Below are 20,118 nucleotides of genomic sequence, written 5' to 3'. Positions count from 1 at the left end.
TGCAGTTAGAAATGACAACGCTTGTAGAAAATACGACCGTCAGAGTTTTGTCGAGAGCTGGAGGCGGCCGCCTCATAGTTCTCTATGCAGGAAAAACCCTGCTACTCTCCTCTATCCATGCCCAGCGCCATTTATTCCTTACTCCTCGTTCTAGTATAGCTGTGTCTTCGCCAGGTTTAAGAAACTTGGCTTCCATTTTAATAGACTCTTACTAAAGTTAGCGGGCTGCTAAAAGCGAACGTCTCTACAAGCTAACATTACACTCATTCAAACTTCTTAAGGCCCGCCCCACTACTCTGCCTCCGATTGGCTAGAAGTCGTTGGTTGGCTTGAGCAATGTGATACCATTGGTAGGCGGAACTGTCTCTTTGCTGAAGATGACTCTTTAAATTACGATGTAAACAAATAGCATGTGATTCTTTTTATTTTTTTGCTCAAAATTCCCCCGCGCCGGAAATCCGGCACCGTGCCGGAGAACTTTAAGCCCTGCAGACAGACAGACAGACAGACAGACAGACAACACTTACCAGTCGCAGCTCCGTCTCCCTGGGTCCGTTGGGGACAAACGGACTGTGACTGTGCCTCTTCCTCTGATCATAAGCAAACTTACAGAGCAGGGGCTCTGTAAGGGCATCATCATCATCATCATCATCTCCACCACCTCCACCACCACCACCATCACCATCATCATCACCACCACCACCACCATCACCACCATCATCATCATCATCATCACCACCACCACCACCACCACCATCACCACCATCATCATCATCACCACCATCATCATCATAAACCTTTAGCATCTTCTTACCCAAAGTTCCTGGCATAAACTTCCCATTGAAGTGGGAGATCACTGCCTTGCACTTCTCTGTGGACTCCATCCTGGGGAAGAAGACAACTATACCGTTGCCCATTGTCTTAGGACAGACGGCGTCATTGCCGACGTACTATCTGACATGAGGCAGTGAGCCATCCGTCGCCATGTCACCGAGTGTTGGCATCAGCTCACCTGGCGAAGCCCACCCCTCTGCTGTGGTCCCTGAGGACGTGGGTGGAGATGACCTGGCCGAAGGGCCTCAGCAGGCTCTCCAGCTCCTGCTCGTCCACTGACAGGGGCAGGTTGGAGATGTAGAGGTTGGTACGGTCCTTAGGTGAATCAATCTATGAAAAAAAAGCACTCTTCTTATCCACCTAATTTTTCTGGTTTTCTGCTCGAAATGACATGCCCACATCGAATATAGAATATCTCCACAATCACAAGGGCCTTCATAATGATATTGTTATCAAATGAAAGCTAACACCTGTGGGGTGGCTGTAGAAGTGTCAGAATCAAAATCTATGTTACTGTGTCAGAGAAAATAGAGCTAGAACATTATAAAACATCTCAAATTCAGTCTCCGCCTAAAAAAACAACAGCTTTTACAGTGAATATCACCGTGGAAACCTGATAACCAAGCCCAAATCATCTAGGAATCAGTACTCCAGGGTCTTATTAGTACTTGTGCCAAAGTTGATGCTAGTAATGTGAGCAAATGCAACTTTGTACCTGTTTTAGTACAGGTATGTTTAGGCGGACACCTATATGTTTAGGCCATTTGGAGATATTTTGGCACCATCTTTGACCTTTGACCTTTCTCATGTATCAGATTATTTTTTTTATTTTTATTTTTTGGGTTGGCCGACCAATGGTATGGAAATTTGGCGTTGAAACCGGACATGACACATTCTCCAGTTGGAGAAAACTGGATGTGACTTAGGCCGTGTTTACCGTCTCGGGGGAAAAAATGTGGCATCGTATAGCATGCAAAATTGTGAAAAAAATGTGATATCGATGAAGAGAATTGATCGAGGTAAACTCTTTATATCACTTCGGATGCCCATCTGGGTCCGTGGATAAGAAGAGGTTAACCCAAAAAAAATTGATACAAAAGGTTTTTCGATGGATTCCGATAATATTGGGCGTGCTAAATAACATACTAAAAGTCGACCAAAATCGACCCCCCGAAAGCCGCCATTTCCAAGATGGCGTCCCAGATGGCGGTGGAGATATTAAAATGGCTATATCTCAAATTGAGAATATGGTGCAAAGGATTTCTCAACTGATTCTGGTACCTCTGGGCATGTTCACTAACATACTAAAAATCTAGGAAAATACACCTTCCAAAAAGGCTTAATTTTCAAGATGGCGTCCAAAATGGCGGCAGACCAAGCTTAAAATAGCTATATATCTCAATAGAAAAAAATATATAACTATGATTTTTCACTTGATTCTGGTACCTCTAGACATGCTTGTGAACATACTAAAAATCTAGGAAAATACACCTTCCGGAAAGGCATCATTTTCAAGATGGCGTCCAAACTGGCGCCCAGGAGCTTAAAATGACTATACAAATACAAATAGCTTACTAAAAAAGGTGTTTGCACTCTCCAGCTCTCAAACTACCATACTTGAAGCCTTCTTTTTGACCATTATAGTTGTTATAGTTAGAGGTGTTTGCACTCTCCAGCTCCCAAACTACCATAGTTGAAGCCTTCTTTTTCTGAATCAGTTTCTTTCTTTCTTTTCTGACCTAGTCCTGTGTTTGGGCATGCCTGGGCGTGTCTGGCCTGGCAGTGTTATTTAAGCCCCAGTTTCATCCTAGTCTTTGCCAGAGGTGTTTGCACTCTCCAGCTCTCAAGCTAGCATAGTTGAATCCTTCTTTTTGACCATTATCTGATTTCTAAAGTGATGAGTGAATTCAGTGCCCAGATCTGTCCCATTTGTAAATTGGAAGATGGAAGTGATTTTGTTGAGATTCGTCAGAAAGGTGCTGATGGGATCAATATAGCTAGTGTTAAAAGAGGTGACACTGTTCATGTGACTGCTGGCATGAAAGTACATTCAGAATGCCGCAAAATGTACATACATAGCCGAGATATTGATTTACATTTACAGAGGAAACAGAGCGGTGAATCAAGTACCACTAATAAAAGGACTAGTACTAGGCAGTCTGAAGCTCCATTCAATAGCCAAACTGATTGCCTTTTCTGCGGCACAAATGTTCATGAAGGACGTGCCGACTACAGTTACATGAAAACAGACAACTTTGCAAAGTCTATATTGCAAAGCTGTGATAAACGAAATGATGAGTGGTCATTCAAAGTCAAAGGTAGAATTGAATACTATAATAGTGATCTACATGCTGCAAACTGTGTGTATCATAATGCTTGTAGCACACATTTCCGGTGTGACCGTGATGTTCCCATGGAATTTCAGCCTGATTGTAATCCAAAGCGGAGAAAGTCTGGAAGGCCAAAGAATGAGGACCAAGAACAAGCCTTCTCAAAAATGTGTGCTTACTTTGAAACGAATGATGATGGACAGCTGACCGTTTCTGCACTTGGGTGTAAAATGCAAGAGTATTTGTCTAAGGCCGATTCCATCCCATATAGTAATCAATACCTAAAAACATTGCTGATGCAACGATATGCAAATAGCATATTTATTGCAGAAGGAGATGGCTTGGATTGTATTGTTACAATAAGAGAGAAAACATCAGACATACTCAGATCCTACTATAACAACACAAAACAAAACAGTGATGAAGAGTCTGAGAAGAGACACTTACTTGAAACAGCTGCAAAACTCATAAAAAGTGACATAATGACTAATGTTCCACCTGTTAATGAGTACCCGACTACAGAGACACTAAAACTACAGAATGCCCTTGATTATATTCCACAATCACTCCACATTGTGTTAAAAGCTTTGTTTGTCGGTAAAGAGACAGAGCAGAAAATTGCTAGTATTGGCCACGCAATCATACAGGCAGTCCGACCACGAGCTGTCCTTGCCCCTTTGCAAATTGGCCTAGCAGTGCAAATGCACCACTTAAACCGGTCTCGGTTCATTGTAGATATGCTGAATAAGATGGGATTCTGCTCTTCCTATTCTGAACTGCAGAGGTTTGAAATGAATGCTGCAAATTGTACTGCACCAAACATGCTTGGTAAGGATATTGATGTGTTGAACACGACCGTCTTATTTGCTGCAGACAATGTAGATCATAATATTCTAACAATTGATGGGAAAGGGACATTTCATGGGATGGGCATGATAGCTGCCGTGACACCAGGACAGAAGACAGACCAAAGGATTCCGAGGTTCAGAATTAATTAACTGAATCTTGTGCAGAGGTCAAAAGTTGTGATAATAGATTATCACTTTGCCAAACACTTTTGCAGAGACACCACATTTAAAGAACTTCCAAGACTCGCAGAATGTAACAAGATGGTTGATCTGCTTTGGGAGTTATCGTTCAATTTCAAACAGCCTGCACCTGGTTGGCAGGGGATGATGCACATTATTCATAAGGGAGATGAACATCCAGGGCAGTCTTCAGTGAGATACTTACCAATGATAGACATGTACTCCGGAGACAAAACATGCATTCTGTCAACACTGGAGTTCATTTGTGGTCTGGCATCCAAACACCACCTTGCCCCAGTAGTTACATTTGACCAACCCCTATATTGGAAAGCAGCAGAGATAATCCTAGATTCACCACAGTGCAGTCACCTCAAGTCCATTGTCCTGCTCCTAGGAGGATTTCACACATTTATGAATTTGCTAGGAGCAATTGGTACACTGATGGACGGTACAGGACTTAAGGACATTCTAGGGGTAGTCTATGGGGAGAACTCAGTAGCCCATATGATGACAGGCAAATCAGTTCAGAGAGCATTCCGTGGCCATCTTCTGGTTGACAAATGTCTTAACCGCATGATAATATCAGAAATGGTAGATGATAGTCATGAATTTGCAGCAATGGTTGAACAGTCTGAAGCAATGTATACCTCAATAGTTAAGGGTGAAATGCCATTGGAAACAGTGTTCACATCAGAGACCCTCATTACAATAAATGAAGAGCTGGGAAAAAGGAAGATGGAACTGTGTGCTAGATCCAAAACTAGTCAGTTGTGGCTAAATTACCAACACATGTTAGAAGTTGCTAGGTCACTGATAACAGCAGATCGCACAGGTTCCTGGCTTTTGCACCTACGCGCTGTTTCTGAATGCATGCCGATATTCACTGCGGCTGGGCATTACAATTACTTGAAATCGGCACACTTTTATGTCCAAGAGATGAGTCAGCTTCACATCAACCACCCAGATGTCTTCAGACAATTTGAAAAGGGTTTTCATGTTATCCGTCGCAGCAGCCAATCATGGGCAGGCCTCAGCTCAGATCTTGTAATCGAAACAACATTGATGAGGTCATTGAAGACTACAGGAGGGATGACACATGGAAGTGGAATGACCGACAATCAGAGATCCCTTTGGACAATGTCAAAGGGCATAACATCAGAGTATAACACCGCAATGCAGGAGTTCTCAAACCAGACATACACAACATCAGAACAGCACAAGGATTCAACAGAGGAAAGGATGAAAAGGGATGCTGCTGACCTGGAGAAGATCACTTCAAAACTTGCTATATGTTCACCTTTCTCTCCAGACTCTTCTTTAAGGAATGTTGTTACAGGTGTTGTCGCTGAGGATGGAGTGAACGTGCAGGATTATGACTCTGTTGGACGCAACATCATGCACAAAATGATCGGACAGCCGGCATTCACATTTTCATTTAGTAGAAAGGATAAAGCCATAACCCTTGGACAAAAATCGTCTATCAAGGTTGCTCCTGATCGAATCATTGATTCTGCACTTCTTTTTCAACGTTTCCTTATTGTCTCCCAAACTGGAGAGCTGTCATTGGAGGAGGTTATGCGTTACGAACTCAGTCCTTTCCCTCCTGCCCTCTTTGAAGCCGGAAACGTCTTCCGCAAAGCTGATAAACCACAACTAGCTCACGCGATCTGTGATCATGCAAGTGATGCAATCCTAGATTCTGTACCAGAAACGGAGCATTACCGGTATGTTCTTGATGGTGGTTCAGTCCTTCACCGAATACAATGGAAGCACGGACAAAGCTATGGTAAAATTGCACAGTCATATGCAGACTTCACCATCCAACATTATGGCTCAGCTACAACCATTGTGTTTGATGGCTATGAGGATGGGCCATCCATTAAAGACAACACACATCAAAGAAGAGGAAACAATATTCATCCCATTGTCAACTTCACTGCTGAGACAGAGTTCTCAGGTAAGAAGGAGGAGTTCCTGTCAAGAGATCTGAATAAACAGAAACTGATCCACATGATAAGTGATGAACTGAAAGAACGGGATTGCACTTTGGTCAATTCACTTGGAGATGCTGATGTAGACATAGTAAGGGCCGCAGTGGGATCATCTCTTCTTCACACCACGACGCTGATTGGAGAAGATACTGATCTCCTCGTCTTACTTCTTTACTATGCACAGAGAGATAGCAAGGGCCTTTATTTCAGATCAGACAAGTCGAAAGCTGATGGCAGTTTTAAAGTGTACGCCATAAACCATTTGAAAGAAGTACTCGGACAGGATGTGTGTTCTCAGTTGCTGTTCATCCATGCTGTGACTGGCTGTGACACAACTTCCCGGATCTTCGGAGTTGGCAAAAAGACAGCATTCCAAAAACTTGTAAAAGGGGATCCTGTCCTTCAGGCTTGTGCCAATGCATTCACTGTACCAAACCAGACAACAGATGTGATCGATGACCTTGGGTGCCAAGCAATGGCTGTCTTTTTTGGTGGAAAGTGCACAGATTCGCTTGCAAAAATGAGATATAACATTTTCAGCAAGAAGGTTGTCTCACCTTCATCAACGGTAACGCCTGAACGTCTACCACCAACTGAATCTGCTACCAAATTCCACTGTCGTAGAGCATACTACCAGGTCATGGTCTGGATGGGAACAGATGATGGTATAGAAGATGCTCTAGACTAGGGCTGGAACCTGCAGGACAATAGATTTGTCCCACTCATGTCAACAATGAATGCTTCTCCAGACAGTCTCTTGAAGGTCATTCATTGTAACTGTACCACTGCCTGCAAGACACTTCGCTGCTCATGCAGAAAATATGGACTACCTTGTACTACTGTCTGTGGACCATGTCAACTTCATGAATGTGACAATCCACATAACAAGTTTCTCCCAGAGGATCCTGAAGATGATGATGAGTAGGCCTAAAGACCACAATAAGTGGGTCATTTATTTTGTGTTCAACACCAAAGCCAGCTTTCTAGGTTGAATATAATAACCAATTTTAATTTTAGCCAAAATAAGCTACAGGCAGCCATTTTGATGATGCAAATGATGCATTCCTAGCAGATATATTTAGCTAGATATTTTGCTCGTTATTAATGTATAGAGGTGCCAGAATCAGTTTATAAATCCTTTAGAATTTTTTTCCCATTTGAGATACAGGCATTCTAAGCTCCCAGTCGTCATTTTGGACACCATTTTGAAAATTAAGCCTCTTCGGAAGGTGTATTTCCCTAAAACTTTAGTATGTTCCTAAGTATGTCTAGGGGTACTTGGGGTACCAGAATCAAATGACAAAATCATTTATATAATTTTTCTATTGACATATATAGCCATTTTAAGCTTGGCCGGCCGCAATTTTGGACGCCATCTTGAAAATGAGGCCTTTCTGGAAGGTGTATTTTCCTAGATGTTTAGTATGTTAGTGAGCATGCCCAGAGGTACCAGAATCAGTTGAGAAATCCTTTGCCCCATTTTCTTAATTTGAGATATAGCCATTTTAATCGCCCCGGCGCCATCTGGGACGCCATCTTGGAAATTACGGCTTTCGGAGGGGTCAATTTTGGTCGACTTTTAGTATGTTATTTAGCACGCCCAATACTACCAGAATCCATTGAAAAACCTTTTGTATCAATTTTTTGGGGGTTAAACCATATATTGACTCGCCTACCTGCTCCTGCTGCTGCTCGCAGGGGAAAGAACACACAGTTGGTTCAACTCTAGTCCCACTCTAATTCCAAATGGAGGCTTCATAAACATGTCATAAGGCCTATATACACAATATCCTATATGTACATTGTTCACAAATCATTAATAGGTAGATGTCATGATGCCATATGATATAGAATGAAGCTACAGAAGGTTGGCAAAAGGGTTGTCACGCTATAGGAAAAGCACCAGATGTAAGAAGCTGTTAAAACACCCTTTGAATATGAGGAATTCAAAATCAATGATTTGTGAAGCGTCAGTGTCACCATGGCTTTTAAGTTGTAATTTATATAAAGTGGGACAGAGGGGTTTCCCCACTCTGAAAAGATGACAGCCACATAACCCCACCATTTCAGCAGTAGAGCCCTAAAATAGATATTTTATGCAGACTAAGGGCAAAGCATGCGCTGACGCACTGTGACTAGTGCCTCTGGAAAAATATTATAAATTGATTCGACAAAAGCTACCGTATTTTCCGGACTATAAGTCGCGCTTTTTTTCATAGTTTGGCTGGTCCTGCGACTTATAGTCAGGTGCGACTTATATATCAATATATATATATAATTTCATACTGACTGACATGAACCAAGGAGTAAACATTACCGTCTACATTGTCAGCGTCTTTGAGCCTCGGAAAAGCGCTATATAAATTCAATGTATTATTATTATTACAGCCGACAGAGGGCGCTCTGGGCCGCTCTGGGCTTGTGACAACTATATGCTGCTCCGAAACCCCTGAAGAAGTTATCTAAAACATTAGCTTGTTGAAGCTAAGCAAACGGTAGCTTGGTGAACTTGCTTACTGGTAACTTGCTTGTTGGACTCGCTGGCTTGTTATGTTAATTTAGCCTATTCAGCTTCCCAGGTATGTTCTTTATCGAGGGCCGAAGAACATAACCTCCTATCTGAAAAATTCTGTAAGATTTTAAATTTGTTTCTTTAATTTAATTTAATTTTAATTTTTATTTTAATTTTAATTTTAAGATTTTAAACATTTTTGCAGATAGGAGGTTATGTTCTTCGGCCCTCGTTATGCTATTGTGTTGCTGAATAACTGTTAATGTGTTATGTTAACATACCGGACTTCTATTCAGCCTGTTGTTCTGTGTGCTATTGTGTAGTTGAATAAACTTGCCTTTCCAGATTAAATGTCTGTTCTTGGTCTTGGATTTTGTGAAATATATTTCTAAATAAATGCGACTTATAGTCCAGTGCGACTTATATGTGTTTTTTTCCTCTTGATGTCGCATTTTTTGACTGGTGCGCCTTATACTCCGGAGTGACTTATAGTCCGGAAAATACGGTATGTTTTTACGTTGTTCTGACCAGATGATCACATAGAGTTCCGTTCTGGTGGATGTCATGCCCGGGTCATGAGGGGTCTTCCGCCAATGACAATCCAGTAAATGCACATGGAAATCGGTTGTGATTTGGCCAGCGATCGGCTCGTACAAAGTCGCACTGCTTCTCTCCCCTCCCCCCTATGCAGTTAACGTATTTTCTCAAGCAACTTAAACAGCTGATTGAGGACCCACTCTCCCTATAAGCATCCCCGACCAGTGAAACGGTAGAACAGTAATGTAGCTACCATACACTAGGGCTGCAACGATTAGTCGACATAATCGACGACGTCGATTATAAAAACTCGTCGGCGTGGAATTTTAGTGTCGACTAATCGTATAAAAAAAGATTTTTTTTTTTTTTTTTTTTTTTACGGGATCCATGCAAGAATCAGCTGGGTAAGTTTTAGCTAACGTTGTTAGCCAACTGGCTAACGTTATATTGTTAGGGTCGTAATGTTTATGTTAGCTTTACTGTTACATGTTGGAAAACAACGTATCATGGACAGGGCTGTACATGCTATGAGCGTTTGTGCTATTAATTTATTTGCCCTGTGGCACGCGTGTGACAGACAGAGGCGCTTGTATGTAACGTTACGTAGCAGGGGTTTTCCATGTTGAAGCCAGGAGAACGCGAGATGAAATGAAGTGAGGGGTGGTCGCTAATAAAATACCAGGTAGTCATGGTGGATGATCATGAATGATGCTTGATAAGTGAATGCTATTTCAATTATGTTGAGTCCACCAGCGAGCTGTCTGTAAGATAAACAGCGCCAAGCGTAGCCTACTAACGTGAGCTGTCTGTAGTCTAGCCAGCAATGCTAGCTAGCCAATCAACTAGCTCTGTGAGCAGCTGTAGCTTGGCGTAACGTTAGGTTAGATAGCTAGTTAAGCCGGATTTATGCTTCTGCGTCGCCATTTACGCGCAGCGAAAAGCCACACGACTAATCGAAAAAATAATCGACAGATTAGTCGACTACCAAAATAATCGTTAGTTGCAGCCCTACCATACACACTGCATTCTGCTGTCCTCGGCAGAAAGAGGGGAGCCAGACACAGGTCCCCTGAGAGAAATCCTTCATCAATGAACTCTCTACCCAGCATTTCCAACCAGGATCACAGAGGCAGGGACTAGGGCTAATGTGCTGACTGAGAGAAATTCTCCACTTTTTACCAGAAGGGAAGAGTCGAGGATTCGCTAAAATTGTACTATAGGTCGCTGAAGGGCAGAAGATTCAGTTTTAGCTAATAATTATCTAAACAAACAGCCTAACCTAACTGTTGGTGATTAGGGGATTAGCATACATGTTCACAGAGTTCTGCCCAAAGCTTATACTGTATGTACTTATACCTGCTCTGCTAGGTGACGGAGTCAGTACCAAATGGAATTTGCTGAGCAGAAAGCTGTTTGTCCTGTGCGTGTGGACTGACTGGTTATTTGGCAACGAGGGAGGACATCTGGTTTCTGCAGTGAACGTGAATGGGGTCACAGCCAGAACAGTCAGTCAGCCAGTCAGATGGGGTCATGTGACAGCCCTGCTGATGCTGACACACACACACACACACACACACACACATACCGAAGCCATCTTTGCTTGTATTCCCCTCCTCTTCAGGGCATGGACTGCCTTCAGCGCCGCTGCTGGACTGTCAAACTCCACAAACCCGTAGCCTGTGGAAGCACAGATGCATAGGGATTTACTACAACTTCATTACATTTGACACATTTTGTATAATAAAGTGTCATTTCTAGATCGCTGACACATCTTATATTTAGCTGACTGGCCACAATAAACAGTACAGTATGAGCAATTAAATTATGTTAGAGTAAGTTGCAGTGTACTGACCTTGACATTCATTCGTCGTCTCATCAAGGACGGCCTTAGCCGAGAAGATCTTGCCATACCTAGGGACACAAGAACAATCTGTGTTACAAAAATATTACTCCTAATAATATTAGTTATTCATTGATTTCACTAATGTACGGACACAGCCTTACCCGGCCATTTGAACATAGCCCAGGGTCAACTACAGTATGTGTTGGTCTATTGATCTTATCCACTCAGCGTACATGACATGACCTATCATAACCTCTAAAACAAGTTGGATCAACTGAGGGAGTTTATCCTGCCCACAATGACTGAATGAAAACTAAATTGAATGAATGAATGGTCTTTATTGTCATTGATATAGTACAGGTACCAAACAACAATATTTGGGAGGGGGGGCTCCCCTGGTGCTAGGAAAAAAAAACTAAAAACAAGAAGGGAAAAGAGCTGGTTTACATAAATAAAGGCTATGTACACTATCCACTATACTATACTATACAAATAAAACACTGTGCTGTACTCTATGCTATGCTATACCTATTCTAACATTTCCTATCTCTGAACCTTATGTACCCGAGGGTTGTCATATTGCACATAGTGTTATTGCACATTCATTTAAAGTGTCGCAGTTTGCAGGCTTGAAATGTTCACAGTTGTGTTTCAGTATTGCACTTGATTTCAATCTAGTAGCTGCCATCAAATTGTCTAGATTGTCCAGGGCCTAGAACCTAGGTCTTTGCTGTTTTCAGGGCCTGAATGGCCCTGGGGTAGAAGCTGAGCTTCAGTCTGTTTGTCCTTGCGAACATGGTCCTGAACCGCCTGTCCGAGGGCAGCCGAGCAAAGTGTTCGTACCCAGGGTGGGATGGGTCTCTGGAGATCTTGGAGGCCTTCCTGAGGCAGCGTGTGTTGTACAGCTCTTCCAGAGAGGGGAGGGGGGCGCCGGTGATCTTCTGGGCCGATCTCACGACTCTCTGTAGCGCATTCCTCTCTGCGGCTGTGCAGCTGGAGAACCACACGCAGATGCAGTAGGTGAGGATGCTCTCCACTGCGCAGCGGTAGAAGGTCACAAGCATCTCCTGTCCGATGTGGTCTTTCCTGAGGACTCTCAGGAAGTAGAGCCGCTGTTGTGCCTTCTTGATGATGGCTGCTGTGTTGATCTTCCAGGACAGGTCATCCTGTATGTGCACCCCCAGGAATCGGAGGGTTGAGACTCTCCACGCTCCCTCCATCGACGAGCAGGGGCTGGACCTCAGATTTTTTCCTCCTGAAGTCCACGATGATTTCCTGGGTCTTTGACTGGTTCAGCAGCAGGTTGTTAACCTTGCACAGCTTGCCCAGCTGCTCCACCTCATCCCTGTACGCCGCCTCGTCCCCCCCCGAGATGCAGCCCACCACGGTGGTGTCGTCTGCAAACTTTACGATGGAGTTGCTGGGGTGGACGGGGGTGAAGTCGTAGGTGTAGAGGTTGTAGAGGATGGGGCTTAGCACGCAGCCCTGGGGGGACCCAGTGCTGAGTCTGAGGGCTGTGGAGGTGTGGGAGCCCACCCGCACCCTCTGGGGGCGGTCAGACAGGAAGTCCTTGATCCATGCACATATAGAGTGTGATAGTCCCAGGTCTAGTAGTTTGGTCACTAGCCTGTCTGGAAGGATGGTGTTGAAGGCAGAGCTGAAGTCCACAAAGAGCAGTCTCGCGTAGCTGTTTCCCCTCTCCAGGTGGGATAGAGTGGAGTGGAGAGTTGTCGCGATGGCGTCCTCTGTGGACCTGTGGGCTCTGTAGGCGAACTGGTATGGATCCAGGTTGGGCGGGAGGCGTGTGACTATGTGGGCCCGGACTAGTTTCTTGAAGCACTTCATGATGATTGGTGTGAGTGCCACCGGGCGGTAGTCGTTTAGGCAGCTCACCGTGCTTTTCTTCGGGACTGGGATGATAGTTGAGGTTTTCAGGCAGGGTGGGATGGTGGCCTGGGACAGGGACTGGTTGAAGATGTTTGTGAAAACCCCGGCCAGCTGGTCGGCGCAGTCCCTCAGCACCCGTCCCAGGACGCCATCCGGCCCTGAGGCTTTCCTGGGGTCCACCGCCTTCAGCACGCGTCTCACTTCATGCTCTGTGAGGGTGAGGCTGCTGAGAGCTGGAGAGAGTGGTGTTTGTGTTGTGGTTACCTCCGTTCGCCCCTCGTCGAACCGGGCGTAGAAGGAGTTCAGCTTTTCCGCCAGCAGGGGTCGTCCTCCGCGGCTGTGAGCCTGTTGGCTCTGAAGTTTGTCATGTGCTGAACCCCCTGCCAGACCCGCCTGGAGTCGTTGCTCAGGAAGCATTCCTCAATCTTCTCTCTGTGGTCTGCCTTGGCCTCCCGGATGCCACGCTTTAGGTTAGCCCTGGTGGTGCTGTACAGCCGTGTGTCCTTCGCTGAGACGGCGTTGTCCCTCTCCTTGAGCAGTTTTTGGACCTTCCTAGTCATCCATGGCTTCGTGTTGGGGTAGACCCGGACCCGTTTGTCCACGGTGGCTGAGTTGGTGCAGTTCACTATGTGGTTCAGAACCGACGACGTGAACTGTTCCAGGTCCTCATGCTCATATTCCTGCCATGAGGTGTCATTCAGGCAGATCTGCAGTGGAGCGGACCCTGCTGGCCAGGTTCTGACAGTCTTAGTGGTGATGGGAGCACTTTTCCTCATGGGAGTGTAGGCTGGGATCAGGAGGATTGACACATGGTCAGACATGCCTAGATGAGCTAGCGGTCTAGCCTTGTAAGCAAGCTTGATGTTGGTGTATACCTTATCCAGTGTTTTTTCTCCTCTTGTTGCACATTTAACATGCTGATAGAACTTCGGTAGTACTACCTTCAGGTCAGCATGATTGAAGTCCCCGGCGATTATATGAACTGCCTGTGGGTCCGCGCTCTGTCCACTACTGACGACGTCATGTAGCCGCGCCAATGCTAAGATACCAACCGCGCTAGGCGCAATGTAAACACATGTTATGTACACTGCGTTGAATTCCCTCGGAAGGTATGTGGGTCGGCATTTAACAGTCAAGTATTCCAGGTCTGGGGAGCAGTGGCTACTTACAGTTTTTGTGTTTAAGCGCCAGCTGTCCTTCGTAGATATAATGAGGCCGCCTCCGCGCGTCTTCTCACTAAGTAGGGATGCTCCGATTTATCGGCCACCGATTTAAATCGGCCGATTTCACTCCAAATGACTCGATCGGTGATCGGCAAAAATGGCCGATCGCAAAAACCGTTTTTTTTTTTTTTTTTTTTACTGGGGAAGACAGATAACTGAACAGAGAACATAGGAGGACGTAACAGTATGTAAACCATGAAGGCCACGTTTATGATGTCTTTTATACAGCCATATCGACTGACTTGGGCTTCAGGCCCTAACTGGGTGATAGGCCAGACCTTTACTATGCCATAAAAATGGGTCTGCGTTTGCTTGGTGCCTAATGGATCAAAACTTTTGTCTAAAAAGCAAAAAATATGTAGGCTATCCAGTCAGTAGGCCTACAGTTATGTATTTTTTTTTTAAGCGGTATCGGTATCGGTTGATCTTGAGGAAAAAAATCGGTGATCGGTATCGGCCCCAAAAATCCAGATCGGAGCATCCCTATCACTAAGCAAAGTCCTGTCCGCACGGTGTAAAGTGCAGCCTTCCAGCCCGACAGCCGAGTCCAAGATGGAGTCATTGAGCCAGGTCTCTGTGAGAATAATCACACAGCTATCTCCCACGGTGTTGTTGGAAGCGACCTGCAGTCTCAGTTCGTCCATCTTGTTAGCCAGAGACCTGACGTTGGATAGGAATATACTCGGCAAAGCAGGCTTATTCGGGCTTCTCCTCAGCCTAGCTAGCAGGCCTCCCCTGCGTCCTCGGCGTTGCTTGCGATCTCGACGCCGCCGCTTGCGCCTGAGGGTTGGGATAGCGTACCATTGTTCTCCCGGCGACCGAGCTATGTCGAGTGGAATCCTTTGTTGTTTCAAGAATTCCGTTGTTACAGTCCTCTCGTTTTGCGCACCAACTTCTAGTAAGTCTAGTCTGCTGTAGGTACTATTTACACAGCCGTTCCCTATAAGTACTCAAATAAAAATGTACATACAAATGTACTTAAAAACACTAAAAAGCACCGATGTTCGGAGCCCCCCTAGCCTCGCGTCTGATCGCGCCGCCATCTTGGAGCTAATTGTGCCTAGTTAGTCTTAGCAAGCTGTATAACAGACAGTGACATGACATATCATGGTTTCTCTGCTCATATCATATAAAAAGGGTTGGGAGGCACTCAAATTACATGTGTGTATATTGCACCTAGCTCAGACAGCAAAGCAGCATTGGCGCGACTATACGACGTCATTAGCAGGGATTAAAGCAAAAAAAAATCTCCTGACTGAAAATTTGTTCAAGCCAAGTCATATTCTCATTTTAACCTCCACTATATGTTTGTATTTTATAACGTTAGCGTTTTAAGGGAAGAAGATTCTTTTGAACAGCTTTTCTATTGCCAGTTTGCTTTTATGTGATACGCTCGGCGGAGAGGGTGATTGGCTGCCCTTTGCCCCCCCTTGAGGCCCTGTTTAAAAGTAGGGCTTTGGGGAGGGCCAGGAAGATCATGGCTGACCCCGCACACCCAGGACACGGTCTCTTCGCCCCGCTCCCCTCAGGCAGGAGGGTGCGGTCCCTAAAAACTGTGAAGGCCCGACATACAAACAGCTTTTTCCCCACAGCCATCCGGCTCCTAAATGCCGCTGCCCCCCCCCCCCCCCTGACCTGACCCCCTATCTATCTATCTACCCTCCCTCCACCCCCACTGGACTGTCTGGATATGAACACTTGAACACTTGATCTCTGCACTTTATATTTATATTAATTATGACTCTTGCACTTCGATGTTGGTTTGCACTGTCTTGTCCTGTCTTGCACCTGTCCTGCTGTAAACCGTGCTCCATTGTTCCAAACCAAATTCCTAACATGTTTACATGTCATGGCAATAAAAGTCTTCTGATTCTGATTCTGATTTATGTGATATCAATGCTGTTTTCAATTCATGAAATAAAATTGATACTTATTGCAAGGGTTGACTCTGACATACAAATAATCAGATAATGGGTGTGGCTTAGACAATTAGGGGGAGTGGCTTGAATGAAAGTGGGTGTGGCCTGTCGGTGGGGCCGAGCCGATTCGTAAAATATCTGAACCGTGTCTGTGGCACTTGTGGTTGCTGAGCTAAAGTCCTTTAACCTTCCTTTAACCACTAGGCCGGAAAAGCCTTCATTAAAGTGGGTGGCTGCTGCTGGCGTACGTTTGGGCCCAGGGAACGGGCATGGAAAGAGTCACAGTCACCAAACTCTACACACTCCTTGATTGTATCCCTACATTGTACCAAATCAACTTTCAGAGTCCTAGGCCATTCCTGGGAGGCCTTGCACGCGAGCTAGCGGGAACCTGTAGGGAGCTCTAATGCTTGATGTGAAGTGCCTAGTGTAAAAAGACATGTTCTCACACGTACAGGGGTACAGGGAGTACAACATGTTGCATTTTCATGCCATTAGGGTTAGGGCTTCCTAGGGTTTCCTAGGGTTAGAGATGCATTTGGACTTCTGGAGTACCTCCACTACTTTCAATGGGTTCTGAATGTCTGAGAGCAAAGGGCTTTCTACCAGGGGTAACTAACCCTGGGTAGAACCTTGGGTTCAAATCTGGAGTGTGTGGGACCAAATGTGTAGATGTGGTGAGCTAATGAAGCTCTTTGAGATTGAGATGAGAAAAGGGCGCTTGTCTCTTTAAGGCCAGGAGGGAGTTAGCGACTAGCGATGTGAGCTTGGCGCCAGTTTAACAGAAGTAACTTCACTTTTAACATGACTTCCCGTGGTCGTAGCGGGCTGGTTGACGGCTTAAAATGACCGTGGAGACCTGTAGACCTTATCCAGCCATAGTCTTGTGTTTCTACCCCGGGGCATAGCCGGTGTTATTCACGGACAAACACTCCGTAGTAGAGTGGTTCTAGTACACTGGACATATGTAGCCAATTGACGGAAATCCGTCGCGACTTGGAAAAAATTGACGGAAATCCGTCGTAGCGACGGAGAACTTTAATCCCTGCATTAGTAGCCAACAAAGTACTGATCCACAGGCTATCCACATCATAGCGGGGGACTTTAATCATGTCGACCTGAAGGCAGTACTACCCAAGTTCTACCAGCATGTAAAATGTGCAACGAGAGGAGAAAAAACACTGGATAAGGTATACACCAACATCAAACGTGCTTACAAGGCTAGTCCGCTAGCTCATCTAGGCATGTCTGACCATGTGTCAATCCTCCTGATTCCTGCATACACCACAATGGGGAAAAGTGCTCCCACCACCACTAAGACTGTAAAAAGCCTAGGTAGATGGTACAACGCAAGCCTCAGGGACAAAGACCAAGTGCAGCAGCTAAGGCAGGACATCACCAACAGTCTGGAAAACATCAACAAGACCCTACTGCCAGGGAAGCTCAAGCTCTGGTGCCTGCAATTTGGACTTCTCCCTCGGGTAATGTGGCCACTCACTATCTATGAGGTCCCAATAACAACTGTGGAGAAGATGGAGCGAACCATTACTTCATATGTGAAGAAATGGCTCGGTGTCCCACGCTGTCTGACCAACATCGGCCTCTATGGAAAAGGGGTCCTTGAACTACCCATCACGAGCCTCACCGAAGAGTACAAGTGCTCTAAAGTAAGACTCCAGATGACGTTGAAGGATTCCAGAGACCAGACCATCAGCAATGCTGTACCACCCCTTATAACTGGACGGAAATGGACACCATCTGACGCGGTGCAGCATGCTACGTCAGCCCTGAGGCACAATGACATCGTGGGGCATGTCCAGCTGGGAAGAGGAGGCTTTGGCCTTGCAGCAAGTAAACCAACTTGGCGTAAGGCCTCAACATCAGAGAGGAGGAAAATGGTGGTCGAGGAGGTGCGCCGTCAGGAGGAGGCTGAAAGAAGCGCGAAGGCCGTCTCTCTTGCAAAGCAGGGACAATGGATGAGGTGGGAAGGTCTGGAAAGGAGAAAGCTCAGCTGGAGGGAGCTCTGGGGAATGGAGGCAAGCAACATCAGCTTCATCATCAGAGCTACCTATGATGTGCTCCCATCTCCAAAGAACCTTCACCAGTGGTATGGTGAGGACCCAACCTGTGCCCTCTGCCCAACTCCAGCTACTCTCAAACACATCTTGTCCGGTTGTAAGACCAGCCTCACACAAGGCCGCTACACCTGGAGGCACAACCAGGTCCTCAAGAGCCTGGCAGCAGCTCTTGAGAGCAAGAGGAATACCATCAACTCCTTGCCCTTGAAAGCAACCAATTCCATCACGGCACCAACATTCATCCGAGAGGGACAGAAAAAGTCCAACCATCCTCCAACCAAACCAGAAGCTGGACAGCTAGCCATGGCCCGGGATTGGAAGATGCTAGTCGATATTGGCCAGCAACTAATCTTTCCACCCGAGATTGCAGCCACCACCCTTAGACCAGACTTGGTACTCTGGTCCCCTTCACTGAAGTCTGTTTACATCATAGAGCTCACAGTCCCGTGGGAGAATTCAGCTGAAGAGGCCTATGAGCGCAAGAAACTGCGCTACACAGAACTGGCAGCAGACGCTCAACAACGAGGATGGAAGGCAAAAGTCTATCCGGTTGAAGTGGGATGCAGAGGTTTCGTGGCTTCTTCCACCGTTAGGCTGCTGAAAGACCTTGGCATCCATGGACAGGCTCTGCGACAGACAATTAGATCACTCTCTGAAGCGGCCGAAAGAAGCAGCCAGTGGATATGGATCAAGCGGAAGGACCCTTGCTGGGCTCAAAGAACAGCAACATGACCCGCTCACTAATCCCCCCCCTACCCCCACTCCCACTTGAGAACCCAGGTCAGAACCCTCCAGGAGGAGGGTGAACAAGGTATGCGGTCTGCTCTAGGCCTGACTCAGGGAAGAGGACACCCCTGCCTTGCATAGTCCCGTGGGCTGCGCCATTTAAACAACCAGGCAATTCTCATGATTGGGCATGGGACACAAGCTCAGGCTTGATCACCCTGTAGCTGGCCGCCTTAGATGAGGGTGTCTAGTGTTGAAAAGGCCGAAACACCCCATGATTCAAAGGTACTCTACTGATGATGTGTCCCGAAATTTAACATCCTTCCCATGTCTGAGATACAGCTCCCATGCCACTCTCAACATCAAGGCAAACCTCATGTGCGTACCATCCATTGGCACAATGGACAGTATAACATCACGTCCCGTGTTTCATAATTCTCAGAACCTGGCCAGAAGGGTCCGCTCCACTGCAGATCTGCCTAAATGACACCCTATGGCAGGAATATGAGCATGAGGACCTGGAACAGTACACGTCGTCGGTTCTGAACCACATAGTGAACTGCACCAACTCAGTCACCGTGGACAAACGGGTCCGGGTCTACCCCAACACGAAGCCATGGATGACTGGGAAGGTCCAAAAACTGTTAAATGAGAGGGACAACGCCTTCTTCGCAGGGAAGCGCACACCGTTGTACAGCTCCACCAGGGCCAACCTAAAGCGCGGCATCAAAGCGGCCAAGGCAGAGCACAGAGAGAAGATTGAGGAATGCCTCCTGAGCAACGACTCCAGGCGGATGTGGCAGGGGGTTCAGCAGATGACAAACTTCAGAGCCAACAGGCTCACAGCCGCAGAGGACGACCCCCTGCTGGCGGGAAAGCTGAACACCTTCTACGCCCGGTTCGACGAGGGGCGAACGGAGGTAACCACAACACAGACACCACTCTCTCCAGCTCTCAGCAGCCTCACCCTCACAGAGCACGAGGTGAGACGCGTACTGAAGGCGGTGGACCCCAGGAAAGCCTCGGGGCCGGATGGCGTCCTGGGACGGGTGCTGAGAGACTGCGCCGACCAGCTGGCCGGGGTTTTCACCAACATCTTTAACCAGTCCCTGTCCCAGGCCACCGTCCCACCCTGCCTGAAAACCTCAACTATCATCCCAGTCCCGAAGAAAAGCACGGTGAGCTGCCTAAACGACTACCGCCCGGTGGC

The 20,118-nt window shown here is 46.3% G+C and overlaps 1 protein-coding gene across 1 annotated transcript in view; it reads right to left on the bottom strand.

Moving 5' to 3' along the window:
• The window catches only part of LOC308165331 (putative ATP-dependent RNA helicase TDRD12), a gene marked incomplete at both ends in the record, with an annotated part of 45,641 nt that overhangs the window by 20,251 nt on the left and 5,272 nt on the right, over positions 1 to 20,118 (bottom strand). Inside the window, 4 exons of the mRNA XM_080539489.1 lie at positions 815 to 885; positions 1,013 to 1,164; positions 10,818 to 10,909; positions 11,085 to 11,143. Of these exons, the coding sequence (XP_080395615.1) occupies positions 815 to 885; positions 1,013 to 1,164; positions 10,818 to 10,909; positions 11,085 to 11,143 (374 nt within the window). The remainder of the gene's footprint in view (positions 1 to 814; positions 886 to 1,012; positions 1,165 to 10,817; positions 10,910 to 11,084; positions 11,144 to 20,118) is intronic.

Source organism: Nansenia antarctica (assembly GCF_963989245.1).
Source record: "Nansenia antarctica genome assembly, chromosome: 9".
Taxonomy (NCBI): Eukaryota; Metazoa; Chordata; class Actinopteri; order Argentiniformes; family Microstomatidae; genus Nansenia; species Nansenia antarctica.
Note: the sequence above shows the minus strand (reverse complement) of the source record. Positions and strands in the feature narration are given on the sequence as shown.